Below are 17,414 nucleotides of genomic sequence, written 5' to 3'. Positions count from 1 at the left end.
TAGAGCCGGTGTATACCCTTGTCCAAACTTGAATGTGCCACGATATGGTGCAAGGAGTAGGCGTACCGATGGCATTATAGAAGCGCCCTGGTCCATCGATACGCAGATATACTCGCTAGCTTTGTAGACCATCAAGGCTCCATCTAAGCTTTGCTTTTCTCGTCATACTTGTCATGTCATCGGCCTGGCAGCTGTCCTGATTGCATGGCGACATTCTGTTCCTGGAAACGCTGTCCCAATCTCTCCGATCCTTTTAGGTATTTGTCAACACACTTCATTACGCAGCCTTCCTCTTTTGATTGAAGAGATTTTGTTGTGAAATCGTTCACGCAGTCGTCAAAGCATCTCTGGACCAGCCTCGAGTACATCTAATTGCACGTGATGAGCAAAGCCAAGGAGAAATTTGATAGATTGAGTGCCTTGGTGTGCAGTGACCAAGGGTACGGATTAGGACCAGACTCACAGTCATGAACTCTTTCATCTGCTTCTTTTCCATCCGACCTTGCAGCTCACGCTGCTCTTGTGCATTGAGTCTGGTAGAAAGGGCAATGTCAGTAAGATGCCCAGTACTCTTAGATACTTTGTAGTATTTGCCATTTCGGTACTCACCCATCCATTCTGTTGTTTCCACAAGATGTCCTCCGTATTAGCAGTGAAACAAAGCTCCTGTGCGTTTGATGTGTGATGAATGGAGCTTATGTTGAAGGTCTAGGTGTTTAAAGAATCGGAGACAGTTTTGAACCCGCGCGCTAAAGAGTTGGACTACGGCAGCATGGATGTGTCCCGTGTGTAGACTAGTGCAGTTGTCAATTTCTCATTCCAACCTCCTTAGGCACGACACTCAAAAAGTCCCTATAAACACAGGGTCACTGGTTTGTAGGCCTGTCTTGTCTTGCTTGGAACCTGTTTCTCCGTCTCACTTGCCCAGCACAAAAGGATCCACTGCGCATTGGCACCTGTCAGCTGCAAATCCCCGCGAAGCTTGACCTGACTATACCAACCGAAGGCTCGAGATCCCTCCTCCCTTTCTACGGCTGGTGCAGTACCTTTCGCGATATTCATGCAGTGAATTTGCTGCTATCCAACGAGCTACCGTTTTGGCCAACCTCGTCTGGAAGGCTGAACGACCACTCAACTGGCTCAGAAAAGCAACAGCTGTCAGATCAACATCAGCCAGCTCTGACACCTGGCACACATCCAGGGAACGTTTCAGAGCGAGTCTACCGCCCTAAGATACAGCGAATTTGAAACAGGTACAACGGTCGCCCTACAGCAGGATAGCAGGGCTAAGCCAGTAATATTGGCGCGTGGCCGTCGGCGCGACAACAATCCAGGCACGCCTGAGTCGCAGACTTAAGGGGTATCGCGCCATACAAGCAACCTGCCTAGGTCGCGCACGGGAACTATATCACTTTGAAGATTCTGCGAAGGAATGCGCATTACTCCAAATTCCTTGGTCAGGTGAAGCAGGACGGTCGGAATCTATTTTGGGACCAGGGTCGATCGTGACCAAATCCTCGTCAGAATCGCAAAATATCACAAACGTTCAGGAAATACTTCCTTGCTAGCAATTGTCTTCAATATGGCTGCGAACAACGTTCCGGCATCAGCCGTTGCCGCTCCACAGCAGCAAATACCTTTCGCAACGCAGAACGCTGCATCTCCACCCTCAAAGCGTGATCTCGCATCATGGTGGAAAACTTTCAAAAAGAATGCGAGGAGAGAAGAGGAAAAAGGTGAGCTTGCTGTTCTGCTACGTCAATGGCCAGTCCTTCTGTGATCCTGAAGGCGCGAGCAGCAGGAGAGCGTTCGAGGGCTACCCGATTGTGAATAGAGAATCATTTCATCAAGCACTCAAAGATACTCTTGCTCTTTGAAGTACGTGGTCTGAGCTCACCGCAATGACCAAACTTTCGTGCGAGGCTCTGCCCAACCCACGACGGCATCATCGTAGCCTGAGTCCCTGAATACACCCTTCAATCTTTTATCTTCTCGCTTGAGCTGGTGCTCATTCTATATGCTGACATGTCCGTCAAAACAGTACAAGCTCCCGTCGGCATATTCGGCGTTCCGCTGGAAGTCAGCATCAAATATGCAAATGTCGCCATCTCTCTCACAAACGAACAGGGAGAGAGTTACGTATATGGATATGTACCGATAGTCGTTGCAAAATGTGGAGTCTTTCTCAAAGAGAAAGGTAAGACCATGTACACCCAGCTTTTTTTGGCGCATTTTCTTACAATTCGGCTTCAGCTACCGACGTCGAGGGCATCTTTCGGCTAAGCGGCTCTGAAAGACGTATCAAGGAGCTACAAGTACTGTTTGACTCTCCTGATCGCTATGGCAAAGGACTTGACTGGACAGGGTACACCGTCCACGATGCAGCCAACATCTTGCGGCGATATCTGAATCGTCTGCCACAGCCTATCGTCCCCCTCACCTTCTATGAACGTTGCCGAGATCCTCTTCGAAGTCATCAAGCCCAAGCGGTTGGCGATATGGAAGCCCAAGCTCAGGATGTGGGCGATTTCGATCATGAAGGAGCTATAACAACCTACCAACGATTAATCACAGAATTACCGCCATTAAATCGCCAGCTACTTCTGTATATTCTGGACCTCCTTGCTGTATTTGCTTCCAAGTCCGAACTCAATCGAATGACGTCTGCCAATTTAGCTGCAATATTTCAGCCAGGAATGTTGTCACATCCAAGCCATGACATGGAGCCTCCGGAATACCGGCTTAGTCAAGATGTTATCATTTTTCTCATTGAAAACCAGGACAACTTCCTGGTTGGTATGAGTGGAACTGCAGCGGACGACAAGACTGTCAAAGAAGTACAAGGCGGCGTTCAACGTCGACCAAATACGCCAACCAGGCTTTCTCAAGCGGGCCTGGGCAGGTCAGCTTCAAACGCAAGTGCAGGTGCAGACAGCCTTAGAAAGCAGGGGGGCGTCCGGAGGAACGTGTCTGTCTCTTCGAAGAACTCTAGATCCTCAAGCAATGTTCCAAGCCCCGGCTCTCCAGCTCCTGGAAGTCCACTGGCAGCTACTACTTCCGGAGGAGGTGTTCAAAGGAGTAACACCGTCCCGTCGAAGAAGTCGCCAGCCATCCCTTCGGCTCGATTCAGAAATGCGGAGCCATCGACGCCTACATCTACCAAGCTCTCGCCGGGAGCTTATATCTTGACTTCGCCTCGAACATTATCACCCGGATCTAAATTAGCCCCCACAACTTCAGAGACTCGCTCTCCTTCAACTCCCACACAAATCGCTCCTAATACTCATAGTCCTTCAAGCCTGAACTCTGTTCCAGAAGCAAAAGAATCGAATGCCAGAAAAACCAGCAGAGAAAAGCCACCATCGACCGAGAAGCTTTCTCTACGAACGGCAGAACATGGTGGAGTCAACACCACGATCACTTCGGGTACACCTAATCGGGAACGCAAGAACATTTTCTCAAAGTCCCCGTCGAGTGACAACGATCGCAAGGATGTGCGCCAACCCAACAAGTTGAGGAAAAAGCGAGTTCCAGAGCTGTCACCTAACGCTAGCGCTCAAAGCTCGACACACTCATTGGTACACGGCGCGCCGGAATCGCCGTCCAACCAAGGATTTTTCACGCCTATGCCTACGCCCGGCTCTAGCACTCAAGTGGCCAGCGATTCATTGTCGCACGTACCTCCTGTAATTGCCAACACAGACGCAACACCTCCATCTGGACTACCGCCCCGAATAGGTGAGCTGGATAAACTTAGCGCATTCCATGTATCACAACCGAGCAGTAGCCGAGATGTCAGTCCCGCCCTAAAGCCTTCAAGATCTCCAGCCCCTTCGATACATTCAAGGACTTCTGCTACCGAGGATTCTGAGGTAGAGCACACTGACGGTGGGGCGGCTGCTGGGACGAAGAAGAAACACCGATGGAGACTATCATCTACCGCCAAACCCAGCAACGGTAAAGCTCCAGCGACTTCAGGAGCGTCGCGATTAGGCTCAAGTGCCGTCGCAGAAAAAAGCACGAGCTCTCTCGTGAGCGAAGGAAGGCCACGAAAGTCGACGACAGTTGATTCACACCAAACACAGCAAACTACTGACACCGAAGCAGCAAAGTCATTGGGCATCCAACACTCTAGCAATGAGTCTACGCCATCCAAGGATAGAGAAATAGCCAAGGAGAAGGACAGTGTGGATGAAAAGGAGAAAAAAGGGCCATTTGGCTGGATCAAAGCCAAGGTCGCCCACGCTAAAGAAGAAAGAAAAGAGCGCGAAGCCGAGAAAGAGAGGGCGAAAAGTCCACCTCGTGCAGGTAGCGAGCATGCTGCGAGTAAACAAAGTCTAGGCAGTCTTGGCGCCATCGCGCAAGAAGGTCTGCCAGTTCGAGGAAGGTCAATTGAGCCTATAGCAGCAGGTACGCAGGAGAAAGAGAGAGAGGCAACTGTCGCGCAATAATGATGGAGAGAGGGAAAATAATGACCTCGAGATTTTCTTTTTTGTCCCATGTGCCAAAAGATTGTTGAGAAAATATGAGAGAAGGGACTGATATGGGTTGGCATGGAAGGATACCCCTGCTTCGATTAATTGGAGAGACTGTTTGGCCTATAGGATTCTACGCGGCTGGGTCGCCGGCGGATCTCTTTGCGTGTCTAGATAGTCACGCTCTTATACGATGGACTCTGGAACAAGGATTGTGCCCCTTTCCCGCTTTTCCAACGAATCATCTAGAGGTCTGTACTTGAATGCCCATCGCTGGCGACCTTCACCTAGACCGCAATGCATGACCGTACAGTACACAGGCGTGTTAATTACGGGTGTAGTCTCTCTTCACAAGAAGCAGGCAAGGCGTCAGAGAAGGTGGCAGTCTGCGGTGCTGCCTTCTTTTCAACTCTTACACGTTCAATGGTAATCACGTTTCTTATTGCCGCAACCTCTGTGTAATAGATCCAAAAGTATTGGATGAGTGCTTCAAGGATAGAAAGCCCCCACAAAAGTCCACTTGACTCCTTGCCTCTGCAATTGCAACTCTTAACGCATCCTGCTACCATCTGTTTTTTGTGGCACCTTGTCTGAAGTGCGAAAAGAGATCGGTTGCCATTTGTGCTGACACGGGGATGCAGGAATTGATTGCGGAGATTTGGTCGGGCTGTACGTATGTTGGAAAGGGACTACATCTCAGCCGGTAGCAACATTGTTCTGGATCGTAGAAATCACTACCAAACCATAGTTAGCCGAAAGAAAGTTCAGGCATAATATATGCTGCTATGAGCTGTGTCGAAATATTCAATGACCTACGTCCTGGACAGAAGATTGATTGAAATCCAGAACCTTTTGGAAGGTCAAGCAGCCCAGTAAGCTTACCCGACCTTACTTCTGAGGGTATGTTTACCTTCATCCGTCGAGCCAGTGCAACAATATTCCTACTCGTACTCCCGCAGTAGCGAGCATCCGGAAATCGAGCATAGGTAATTACGGGCCGTGAGTATTATGAGAATAATTTCTCTTTGTAACGAGCATTTTCTCGTCCGTATATACTCGGTAAGTTTGCATGTTTCGCCATCATACGCTTTCATCGACGCTGCTAGAAGGGAACTCATGAGCAACACGCCACCAGTCTCTCTTGAACATACAGCGCATGTTAGAGAACGTAGACCATATAGACCTCAATTTCGCGAGTAATTACTCACTTCACCAAGTACTTACCGAGCAAATTGTCGACAGAGTGAGGACAGTCTAGTCTCAGTAATTCAGACTCGCGGCTAGCCGGGGTACCTATGGCCAGCCCTACACTCGTGCCTCGCTTCGGGGGCCAATCATATCGCAAGCTCATTACGGCATACCCCTCCCTTAGACAGGACAGTCACAGTTATCGCTTACTTCGTCACTGATCCGAGAATAGAAACACGCTATTCCCCAAAGAAAAACTTGGCGCATCCCATGGATGCGAAGAAGTCCAAATTCTTCATCATCCTCATCACTTTCTTCCTCGGCGGAGTCTTCGTATTTCCTGTCAACCTTCTGACGCAGGCATTGCCTCTGCTCTTTTCCTATTTCTTGTAAGATACTCATCCATTGGACCGTGTCGAAGACACTGCCTTCTTCGTAATCACGCTCGCTTGCGCCGTCTCAGCTTTGCAACTTGCCATCCGTGTCTTCACCGTCCATCATCATCATAGCATCCTGCCCCTTCGTACAAGAACGAGATTTCGGCCTCAGTCACTCGCTCAGCATCACCTAGAGGTTCGTCGCAACTGTACCTTCTGCTCAAGCCTTCGCGGCAGATGCTTTACTCCATTGATACTCTATTGATCGTGGCAGAGCTGGGAAGCTTATTTGTGTTCCGTCGTTGTACTGACTGACCTGCAGCGCATTCAGATCCTTTACCGTATTTACCATCCTAAATTCTCCCTCTCATTGATTGAGTCGAGAGCCACACCCTCTCATCATGCATTCCATACGCGACATTCTATCCATGTCCTTACTCCTCACCCTCTTCTCCTCCTTCGTGCAGGCACACCGACTACACCAAAGCCCGCAAAACCAAGAGGAAGAGTCGGGCTTCGCAGGACTCCAAAAGCTGCTGGATCAAGTCGATGCGCCATCCCTACATGCCGCCCTGCACGATCTCTCGCCGAAGAAATTCAAGCACGGCATGTTCCAGGACGACCGCACGGCAGTGGAAGCCATACACAAAGATGAGCCATCCTTAGCCACCAGCGTTGTGAACATTGCCAAGCGTAACGTTATGGAGGACATCAAGAAGGACTTGGCCAAGCGCGCCCAAGAGATAAGCAACGGGACCACCACGACCACCACGCCTGCCGCCAGTGTTCCTGAGTCATCCCATACAGGCTTGGCTACACCCGTGCCTCAAGGTGGAGGCTTGTCGTCGAGCACAACTTCAAGTCCAAGCACGGATACAAGCACAACCCTTGCAGGGGCAGGCTCCAGCATGCCTTCTACCATCACGTCGACCAGCACTTCATCCAATGGAGCAATTGTTGCTGGCTCAGACTCACACTCAACCACTTCAGCTTCAACCTCTGCAGGCGAATCGCCTTCCACTACCGCCACCTCCTCAGCCTCCCTCACACATGGCGAGGTCATCACGAGTACCAACAGCGTAGGCCTCACCATCGTCTCCACTGTCGGCGGCGGAGTACACACCATCTCACCCTCACCCGGAAGCTCAACCCCATCAAGCAGCATGACACAATCTTCCATAACCAGCACCGTCGTGCACACGAGCACACTTCCTAATGGCAGTCAATCTGTCGTCACAGCAGTTACCATCGTTGGTGCAGGTGCAGCTGCGGCAGATACGCCCACAGGCACAGCGGGCGTCGCAACCGCAGGATCATCTTCTGGAAGCCCTAGACTACAGACTGGAGAAGCGCCTATGATGAGGGGATGGTGCAAGGAGATGGTGCTGGTGGTTGGAGGTGCAGTGGGAGTTGCGATGATGATGTGAGAGGCAGGTTCGAATGCACGCGTAGCCCGCGTTCCTTTTGTTTGCTATTACTGTTCGCAGACGTGAATCCGAGGACGTAGGTGGTTGAAAGCTGGGGGGAGGGTTCCCAGCCGTTCGTCCAAAAGTCGTCATCTACCCGGAAAGGTCACATTTGGAGAAGCGATGGCCGTTGAGACGCTGGAAGAGACACCATGTAATTGCTGAGCTAGCTACTTGAACATACGGAGATGCAATTTATGCGCAGTACACATCTATGAAAACTTCCTTGTCCCCTGTCTCCGCTCCTGGCTGGTCCCCCCCCCCCTTTATCCACGTATTGCCATGTACCGTCACCACGGTCAATCCACAATGTGTCAGGACCGAGCCAACTCTCAAAGCGAGAGCTACGCACAACTTTTTTTTGGCTAAAGATACCGTGAGTCCCGACACCGTACCGTAAGATACCCTATGCCGTTCCTCGGCGCCAGTCATTGACTTCCCGTCCAGAGGATGGCAGCGCAACGCGAGGGATGTCGGCAGAGGATCACGTTCGCACAGGTACGCTTTACATTCTGTATGTAGATGGCTAGGTGCCGTGATGGGAACGTGGCAAGCGCTCATTCTATACCCTGGTCCATGGATGGGCTGCAATCAGATGAATGATTGCATTGGTTTGGGATCAGGAGAATGAGAGAGTGTGATGTTTCCAAGGTTTTTCTTTGTGGGATTCGATATTTACAATGACAGCCAGCTTTATACAAATCGCGTCAAGGGTTCCAAAGTAGAACCTCTTGCGTTGGGGTATCTCGTACAGCGTTTCGCCAAAACTCCAAGCAGAGGGGAAGAGACAACACCCAAGACAAAGTCCCCATCCCAGCACCAACTCGAATCCACAATTGGCCTCCGTCGCACTCCACGGCAGTCATACAATCTTCTTTCTCCTCGCTTACAATCTTCTTTCTCCTCGCTTGTCTCGGACGGTCACTTGTACCGCTCGCAAGAGACCATCCACAGGGCCATGGCGTTGGGCCATCTCGACGCTGCAGTGACGAAGTCTCTCTCTTGGTCGGTGCCGTCGAAGTCCTCTGCATCCACCGTCATCTCCATCACCAAACGGTTGTGGAGACCGACGATCCGCAGAAGCGCGTTCTTCTTGTCCATTCCGTCTCGGATAAGAAGCTGCACGGCGGAGAGTGGATTGCCTGAGGAGAAGTCCTTGTCGAATCCCAGGATATCATTTTGTAACCCTAGGATCAGCGGCAGGTTCTTCAGAGGCCCGATGACTAGGGGCCCTGAGGAGGCGGGGAGGCCGAACGACGCTTGCAACAGGACAAGCAGAGGTCGTGCTGTGGGAGGAATATATATGTATTAGCTTTGAATGAATGAATGCGAGGAAGAGTTGGGAAGAGGGGAATATATAGGCAATGCAAAGACGTTGCGATGAAAACGGAATCGACACCGACAAACAAGGAAAGCGAATCGGATCAAGAAAGGTGGCAAGCTACCAGAAATTGTAAGAACACGTAAGTCCAGCCACTCCTGCATGGTAAACTTTTGGTCATCCAGATCCTGTTCTGCCAGCAAGGCGCGCGCGACCGTGGCGACCTCTGACCAAAAGACTTCTTTCCAAGGCTCACGGATTGGATCCACGGGATCAAGAGGGTTTTGATTCGTAATAGAAGCCGTCTGTACTGCACTATGGAAAGCCCCCATGAGACTCACGGCCAAGGGAGACGAAGGCAGGGGATCGTAGGGGGATCTTGATAGGATGGAGACGATGTTCTCTAGCGCAATCCGGGTGTCTTTGTTCTCGGTCAGGTCTGTCATGTAATGAGCATCTATTTGACACGATATTTAGGTGGCACGGAGTAATAGCCACGCGTCGGAGACTAGTTTTATTTTGACAGGTGTCACACTGCGGCTTACCGTCGAGCACACAAAGCCATGACCAGAAGCAAGCAGCGACGTGGCGAGCTCCGCAAGAAGTAGCCCAGGGTGGGAACATCCTCCCAACGAGGTCTTCCGGATTTGTTTTCTTGATGGTAGGTGCAGCAATACCTGGTAGACCGGCCAAAAACCTGGTAAGGTCGATAGTGGACGTCGCATGCCGAATATCTCCGGCCAGCGAAGCCCTGCCTGAGGGAAGAGGCAAAGTCAGAGTATACTCTTGGCGAAGTCTCTCACTGCGAACGGCTTGGGCAAGAAATCGGCCACGAGGCGGCGTGGGAGGAGCACGAAGACGAGACGCTAAATATCCTTAGTGAAGCTATGTGGAAGTGGAGTAGCATGAAGCTTACAATAGATGTCTCGGATTTGTCTCGCCACATGGTTCTCTTCCTCGATCAAGGACACCGGCCGTGATTGTTTCTTCGATCGAGACGACGTGGGGCGTGCATGAATGGAGGATGTGCTCCGAGTCTGGGAGCAGAAGATTCGCTCCACGTATCGTTGAAAAACTTTCACTAGGCCTGCTCGGAAGCCGACGCGTGGTGAGTAAAGCCTGTCACGGCAGGCGGCCTTAGCCTCAGGATGGCCTCTACTCATTGCAACAGAAAGCGGAGGTGTCAAGAAGGAGGATGTCGGCCGAAATTCAACGAGAAGATTATAGAATACAAGATGACAGGACTGGATTCTCTTTATGTGGAAGGATCCGCTCTGAGGGGTCTCTGGTTTCGCTCCGCAACATTCTAAATTCAATATCAAATTGAGTGACAGAGGTCATGGGAACCAGGCTGTTGACCCGCCTGATCAAGGCCTACCACTGAAGATCGACATATTGCTGCCCATTGACTGTGCAGGGATTTGGGATTGGATGCAGCATGCATGCATGCACAGACTGATAATCTTTCTTCAACCTAAACCTTTGGAGAAGCTAGGCTGGTTGATTTGGCTTATCGTTGATGATCGGAGACTGCCTGCCCAATGGCCTGTGTGATGATGTGCATACCAGCCGTTGCACATGCATACAGGTCATTGTAAAAGTTTGACATCGCCTTCAATCAAACGCTCCTGCGGAGATTTTCAGTCTCTTCGCAGATTAAATTCCCCGCAAATATCCCAGACCGCAGAGGAGACTTTCTGCATACTGCCCTGTGCAGGACGCTAGTGAAGGCTTGGCGCCAGCGACTGAACGAATTGGGACGTTGTATAAGAAAGAAGAAAAGGACAAGTTACAGACTTTTACTATTCTCCAAAGACCGGCTCAAGTCTGTTGTGACATTTCCGAGGATCTTAGATAAGATGAAACAAGTTGTGGACAACGGCGGTGACGATAAATTGTAGTAAAGTGCAACATTGAAGCGTATACATATGGGGCTGATTCTGCCAAGGCAAGTCTTCAAAAGAAGGTTCAGCCCGCGGATAGCAATGTACATGCAAATGTACATGCAAGTCATAATGCAGACCACGGTAGAGTAAGCTCCAAACGAGTATGGCACGTTGAGCTCTTTTCATAGCAGCAAAAGCAACCTTAGACAGACCTATCAATACAAAGAGATTAAGAAGACAAGCTGCACATTCAAAGGAGATTTGGGGAAGAGTGGGGGCAGAGCCCAGACGTGAGGAGAATGAAGACGGAGAGGTGAGTATGCCATGCGTTTCCCCTGATCTTCTTGAGCCATCACCCGTGTCCTGCAAGCCACTGAAGAGAAGGGGCCCATGCGGCTGGCCTGAGTGCAATCAATTCCTGGCAGCCTGCATGTGTTGTACACGAGTCCAAGACGAGTACGAAGATGTTTGCACAACCTTTGCAGCGATAAGATACTCAGACGGACATGAGGTAAGTTGGTCAATGGTGGTGGTGGTGGTGGTGGTGGGAGGAAGAGGGTGAAGGGGTTGAAGTTGATCAGGATCCTGCTGGGTGCCGCTCCCGAGGTGCGTGCAACTAGATCGGGAACTAGTCCCGATTTAGAACTCGAGACCTCGTCTTCGTCCAGTACTTGGAATGACCGAGGACGACCGACCATCAGCACCCAACTTTAAAATTGAACAATCCCATCATCAACGCTCATCGCTCATGCACAGTATGCCCCCTCGGAATACATCTTCCCATCACAAGCAAGCTTTCAAGCCACAAAAAGCCATGGCCCCCACAAAGCCGTTAAAGACAGCGGGACCTTCCAGATCCAACAAGGTGCCAATTGAGCTGCAGCAGCTCCTGCTGGATATCTTTAGGACCAGTTTTGCACCCCGCTTTGATTCCGGGTTTCCTGCAATTGTGCAGCAGATCAAGGAGCATCTTTTCAACCGGGACTTCAAATCTGCCTTTGGGCGAAAGTCTTTCCTCGAGGCTTATGCCATGAGGTGGAGCCCAAGCAGAGCACTCGCCTACACCCACATGTTCTCGCAAGTGTTATCAAAATACCACCTGGATGCTGAGAACCTCGACCAAGCTTCGGGAGAGCTGCCATTGGCCGCCTCTCAGGTGCCATCCGTCTCTACCAGACGAATCGTCTGTATTGGCGGAGGTGCAGGCGCTGAGCTCGTAGCGCTGGCCGCATATCTGCAGGTCATCGGCCATCCCTGTGCCATTTTCAGTGACCTTGAGGGTAAATCCAAGTGCTTGCCACCATACTTCGCCATCAAATCTATAGACATTGCTGATTGGTCAACGGTACTGAAAGAGCTCCACTCATGCATGACTGCAGCGCCTCCAATATCGGAGTATTCTTCGTCTGCAGCTAAGGAGGCAAACGCTGCGTTAATCAGCCCTGCGGCTTGCACGTTGAGCTTCATGCAGGAAGACGTCCTCAGAATGAAAAACGAGGATTTAGCAACCAGCTTTACTGACACTGCTCTTGTAACTTTGATGTTCACCCTTAACGAGCTGTATAGCACTTCTATCAGCTCAACCACTAATCTGCTGTTGTCTCTCACGATGCTCTTAGCGCCAGGAGCTCTGCTACTGGTAGTAGATAGCCCTGGCAGCTACTCGACCGTGGACTTTGAGAAGGCGTCTGGTTCAGATGGCGGCGGTACGCGAAAAAGGTATCCCATGCAATGGCTTCTTGATCACACGCTTCTGGAATCTGCTGCGATCAGCGCTAGTAAGAATGCTTCAGCAGAACGGCAATGGGAGAAATTAGAATCCAAAGAATCAGAGTGGTTTAGATTAGCCAACGATTTACGCTATCCTGTCACTCTGGAAGACATGAGGTACCAACTCCATCTCTATCGGCGCCTGTGATAGAACTGCGTGAGCACGGACAGGCCTCACGGGTGGTCACTTCATCACCGAGGTCCTGCACAAGGCCTCACCGATTGCAACAGAAGGAGCCGAACAAGGCCCGACTCTCATGTTTATTTCCAGGCCTCAGAGCTCTGTTTCTACCCCTCGCGTCTCCCTGGTTTCTTCTGACTCGTCAAAACCTGCCACCGTCCTCCACACGGTCCGCTTAATGCGTTCTCACTGTAGAGGATCTTCGAGCTAGAGCACGGAGCTCGTATTCGTCATGGGCTTCGCAGAAGGTTACATTGTGTTCTTTTCTCACCTGCCAGGTTAGTCAGGATCGGGTCTTAAGCAAGTTTCGACTGCCGATCAGCAGCAAGAACAGTGAAGTACTCCAATAACACAGCCAGCCCAAGACGACTTCATTCTCCCAACAGTTTCGTTCAAATGAAACCTCGTTTTTGTTGGGAACATAGGGATCTCTATGGGTGCTTTGTGTCGCAATGGATGTCCAAGGTCAAAAGCAGAAGGCCCGGGGGGTAATTAGTGGATGGAAACATTGATCTACAGCATGGAGACATCTCATCATAGCTGCTCGATGTGTAGCCTGCGAAAATGGAAGAGTATCCCCTTGCTTTAGGACGACCGAGTTCCTGTGCAGGCTTACCTCAAGCCGAGCCGCCCATTTCACTTTCATGGGAGCTCTGCCTATCGAAAGATACTCTGTTACAGTAAGCCAAGACAATCACTGAGGACAATATTGCGTTAGCGAGCACACTTCGATTGCTGTCATAGAAGAGCGGGATGGACATGGTTTTGAATGTGTCCTTCTGGTGCTAGCTCTACGTTCGCTTATACTGTGCGCTATCTGGCACTTCTGCTATCTTTGAAGCAATCCTTCACGACGGCAAGCATGCAACACCGACTATTGTCCCGATACTGACCATTACGGGCCCTCAAGCAGACTGATCAGTGTCCAATACATCGTACTGGCTATTATCGCTCTCTCCAGGCGCTTGCCTCGGTCCTGTTCCTCCACTCGCACTCTGAGCCATTTTCTGCATATCGCCCTCGGCCTTTCTCCCTGGATCATTCTCGGACCCAATTTCAGAGGTGAAACTCGCATTATTGCTCGGATCGTCGTCAAATCCGCCCTCTGTGATATTCTTCCCCTTTGGCTTGCCAGACCTGTTGGCTTCGGACTCCACACTTGCCACATAACCAGGCGCAGCATCTACATCCGCACCACCCTCCCCCTTGAACGTATTCTCGGTTGGACCTGATTTGTTTTCGCTGCCAGCCATCTGGCCAGAAGTGCCCATTGAGCTGCTTGGGCCTGTCACTCCACGCAACCCCGATGCAGGCTTCCCGTCGAGGCTATGGCCCGGGATATCTGACTGTCCATCCGCACCCTCGGGATACTTCTTTCCATGTGATCCTTTCGCCTCGTCCGGGGTTTCCTCCAATGCTTCATGCTCTTCACGTTCTGCGGCGTTGGACGCAGGTGCGAGGACCTTGGCACCCGATGTGTCGGTGTTGTTCAAGGTGGAATGGTCCCCTTTCACTGAGGAAGGATTAGAGTCACGGTTCTCGCCAAACTTGCCGCCTGAGCTGGCTGATTCTGCGGCTAGGGAGTCTGAGGCAATAGCACCGGCGCCTTCACTCGTAGGGTTTGTGTAGCGTTCGGGATCAGATGTGTTCTGGATGAAAAGGTTAGCATGAACGTTCAAACCAATTCAGTCGGTGAGAGGTGAGCATGAGAAAGGCCTGGGACTCAAGACAAAGGGCGATCCCATACCTTCATGCCCTGGTCTGTCGACCCAATGGGTGTGCCTTGCATTTCCATGGCTGTCAGAGTGCTTTCTTGTTAGGACGATTGATTGTTTTCCAGCTTGGTAGAACTTATAATGCTGTCGTAGAGTGCCTTCGTTGATGCTTGAACTAAAGAGAAGGAACAGTTGTGTTTGAGAGAATTGTTTGTGGTGACAAGGAAGCTTTCACGCGAGGCTACTTTACATCATGGCGGAGAGTGATGTAATAGCCCCACCACCCCACCAAAACCTTGCCCTGAAAATCACTCACCGCTCCGCTTTGGGTCATCAGTCACCTGACACCTGATCTATTACTGATAGCTGAGCAGATCAAGTTCCAGCAAATCGGTTAGATAGTCGAGAGAAATCAGAATCTTGTTACTTAAAAATTGAAACACCGAGACAGACTGATCTCTGATTGAAAAGCCATAGAACATTCTGTACAGCTCATTCAGCCTATCTGTTCTAATAAGCCAAGCTCTGTAACTCTGACATCTATCAATCGAAACTTGAGATGCCTCATCATCTGCTCCCTTGCCCTTGCCCTTGCCTCAAGTCAAAACCCATCAGTCCTCCCTACTTCTTCAACGCATCCTTCGGCAGCCCATCCAACCCATCATGTCCTTCCCTCCCCACCCCTTGAGGCAGACTTGAATTCTTATTGAACGTCTCCCCGTCAGTCCTCGCGCTGCTGTCGCTCGTCGCCGGCTCTCGAATGTCCCCTCCGTACGAGATGTCACTCTCCACGCCACCGGACCCGACGTTCACTTTGCTGGCGTCGCTCGAGTTCCAGTCCGAGGCCACGGGAGGGTCGTCGGGGAGGGGCAGGTTGGACTGACGCTCGGCGATGATTTCGGATTTGGGTTTGGAGTTTTGGTCGACGATGGACTGGCGTGAGGTGCGTGGGGTTTTAGCGGGTGTGCGGTGAGGTGGTGGGAAGGGAACGGGAAGGGAAGGGAGGGGAGGGTACCATTGTCTGAGCTACTTCAGAGTCTGCGGGGACACTGCCGTTGTTCTTTTTCGAGACTTGGGATTCAGCCTTGCGGAGATCTTCGCGGGTGGTGTGGAAGGTGGATTCGGACATGGTCGTAGTAGTGGGTTTCTTGGTGGGCTGTTGAGCACGGGACTCAGATTGGTGATTATATGGGTGAATGGAATCGTGAACGGTTCACTGGGTGAGTTGTTGATCTTGGAAGGCTTGAAAAGCTTTCGGAGCTGTGACCGTTAGCGAGAGTGTGTGACGAAACCCGATGATGTAACATGCAATTCGTGAAACCCGCATGTTTTAGCGGCACAAATCAGCCGGCAGCTTTTCCCGAGCGACTTCATCAATACATTCGCTTGGAGGAATTGTAGTGAACTCCTTCTCACCTTCTGGTCTGTGACAATTCAATTCTCTGTCCGAAACTCCGTGGGAGCTCCGTTCTTAGGCTGGAACGCAGGGCAAGGCAGAACTTCCAACAGCGCTAAAACAAGAAGCTGGAGCGTCGCCAAAATGACCTTCACGAACGGACTCTGGACCCGAAGAATTGAAGAAATGTACATAGGATGACGGTGTTCAGAACAACCAATGGCATGAGGTTTGGGGATAGGAAACCTCGAGCTGTGCTTACTCGAAGATATGCAGCGATGTGGATCAATTCGTCACTTGAAGATGAGCCGAAGGCCTCAAAGGACTTATGGCATGAAGCCGAGTCTCTTACCGATGAATTCGTGTCCTTGAATATAGGCATTGGAGACACTATACATGAAGGGTATCAAAGACCTATCTGCCCGTCAACGCGCGGCTGGTTGAGAGCCAGCTTCCCCAGCTCCAAAGCCAACATAGACTCACGATGTAGCACTCCCATATGACAATCCTAGCACTTTTTCTTCCACCAACGCCTTGCGTATTCAAAATAGCCACACTGTCCACGAGCATCATATCCTAACATCCCTCGAAGCCTTCAACACAATCTTCACCAAGTCCCTATACACCTCCTTGAATTCCTCCTCGCCCCCCTTCTCCTCACCCCCCTTCTTCTTCCCCACTGCCTCCTGCGTAAGCATGACCACACTTGTCGGCCTGCTCGTACTAGCAGCTGCGCCCAGCTCCGCCCTCGACGTCACATAGATGTACGGCACGCCATGGTCTTCGCAAAGGACCGGGATATGCGATATGACATCCATGGGTGAAATGTCGGCTGCGAGTATAACGATGGCGGGAGGGTCACCGCTCCCGGCGGTGGCGGCGGCAGTACTGGATTTGCGGAGAGATTTGACGACTTCTTTGACGCCGCGCTTCAGAGATTTGTTCTTCGTTGCTGTGGCAGTAGTCCATTTAGTCACGGGTGCTCAAGAGATTTTGCGAGTGAGGGCCTACCTTTTTTAACACTCTTCAGCACCTTTTTACCAGCTTTCTCATCCGCCAATGGATTTGCAAACGGCACCAATGCTCCGAGCAAGGGCTCCATTTTCACCTTGACCTTTACATCTCCATTTCCTTCCTTGACAGCCACACTGCCAGGCTTGGTCTCTTCGAGGGTATTTAGGAGCTTGGTTGTAACTTCTGCATCTGACGTTGCAGCTGCCGTTTTCTTCTCTTTTTTCTCCTTTTTGTCTGATTTGGATTTGTGGACGCCGTTCGTTTCTGAGCGCTTGGCTTTTTTCTCTGCTTTGGCCAGCTTCTTAGCCTCCTTTTCGGGATCTGTGGGCTTTTCTTTGGCCATTGTTATGGAACTTAATGATACAAGAAGGACTGTTAGAATGATAATGTTTTAATTGTGGACCAAAAGCTCTGCGGGAGCTTCCAAATTCTGTGCTCGCGATCAGCCCTATCGCTCTAGGCTGGATTGGTACAGTATGGAAGTGCAGATGCAGCGCCCCTTTCGTCCACGACTACAGTCGTATGGGGGGAGTCTATCAGTAAAGGTGAAATTTGAGGGTCTATTATGATCAGATTGATGGTATTCCGATATCCAGTAGTACAATATTGGTCCGTGCAGCCCAGC

The 17,414-nt window shown here is 50.9% G+C and overlaps 7 protein-coding genes across 7 annotated transcripts; 3 read left to right on the top strand and 4 right to left on the bottom strand.

Moving 5' to 3' along the window:
* Positions 1-176: 176 nt before the first annotated feature.
* HO173_001142 (uncharacterized protein) lies at positions 177-617 on the bottom strand (the record flags this gene model as incomplete). Its single annotated transcript, XM_037303086.1, has 3 exons — positions 177-368; positions 464-533; positions 610-617. 3 exons carry the CDS (start codon positions 615-617, stop codon positions 177-179), a joined length of 270 nt encoding a protein of 89 aa, XP_037169733.1.
* A 965-nt stretch (positions 618-1,582) lies between these two features.
* HO173_001141 (uncharacterized protein) lies at positions 1,583-4,451 on the top strand (the record flags this gene model as incomplete). The annotated part of the gene is made up of 3 exons (XM_037303085.1): positions 1,583-1,736; positions 2,042-2,197; positions 2,254-4,451. The coding sequence occupies 3 exons, from the start codon at positions 1,583-1,585 to the stop codon at positions 4,449-4,451; spliced, it is 2,508 nt and encodes an 835-aa protein (XP_037169732.1).
* Positions 4,452-6,441: 1,990 nt separating this feature from the next.
* HO173_001140 (uncharacterized protein) lies at positions 6,442-7,467 on the top strand (the record flags this gene model as incomplete). Its single annotated transcript, XM_037303084.1, has 1 exon — positions 6,442-7,467. One exon carries the CDS (start codon positions 6,442-6,444, stop codon positions 7,465-7,467), a length of 1,026 nt encoding a protein of 341 aa, XP_037169731.1.
* A 960-nt stretch (positions 7,468-8,427) lies between these two features.
* On the bottom strand, positions 8,428-9,990 carry HO173_001139 (uncharacterized protein; the record flags this gene model as incomplete). Its single annotated transcript, XM_037303083.1, has 4 exons — positions 8,428-8,792; positions 8,952-9,266; positions 9,373-9,693; positions 9,744-9,990. 4 exons carry the CDS (start codon positions 9,988-9,990, stop codon positions 8,428-8,430), a joined length of 1,248 nt encoding a protein of 415 aa, XP_037169730.1.
* A 1,480-nt stretch (positions 9,991-11,470) lies between these two features.
* On the top strand, positions 11,471-12,631 carry HO173_001138 (uncharacterized protein; the record flags this gene model as incomplete). The annotated part of the gene is made up of 1 exon (XM_037303082.1): positions 11,471-12,631. One exon carries the CDS (start codon positions 11,471-11,473, stop codon positions 12,629-12,631), a length of 1,161 nt encoding a protein of 386 aa, XP_037169729.1.
* A 938-nt stretch (positions 12,632-13,569) lies between these two features.
* HO173_001137 (uncharacterized protein) lies at positions 13,570-14,459 on the bottom strand (the record flags this gene model as incomplete). The annotated part of the gene is made up of 2 exons (XM_037303081.1): positions 13,570-14,313; positions 14,412-14,459. The coding sequence occupies 2 exons, from the start codon at positions 14,457-14,459 to the stop codon at positions 13,570-13,572; spliced, it is 792 nt and encodes a 263-aa protein (XP_037169728.1).
* A 541-nt stretch (positions 14,460-15,000) lies between these two features.
* Positions 15,001-17,132, bottom strand: HO173_001136 (uncharacterized protein; the record flags this gene model as incomplete). Its single annotated transcript, XM_037303080.1, has 3 exons — positions 15,001-15,312; positions 16,357-16,727; positions 16,787-17,132. The coding sequence occupies 3 exons, from the start codon at positions 17,130-17,132 to the stop codon at positions 15,001-15,003; spliced, it is 1,029 nt and encodes a 342-aa protein (XP_037169727.1).
* Positions 17,133-17,414: the final 282 nt, after the last annotated feature.

This window comes from Letharia columbiana (genome assembly GCF_014066305.1).
Source record: "Letharia columbiana isolate WasteWater2 chromosome Unknown Sc0000002_s0, whole genome shotgun sequence".
NCBI lineage: Eukaryota > Fungi > Ascomycota > Lecanoromycetes > Lecanorales > Parmeliaceae > Letharia > Letharia columbiana.
Note: the sequence above shows the minus strand (reverse complement) of the source record. Positions and strands in the feature narration are given on the sequence as shown.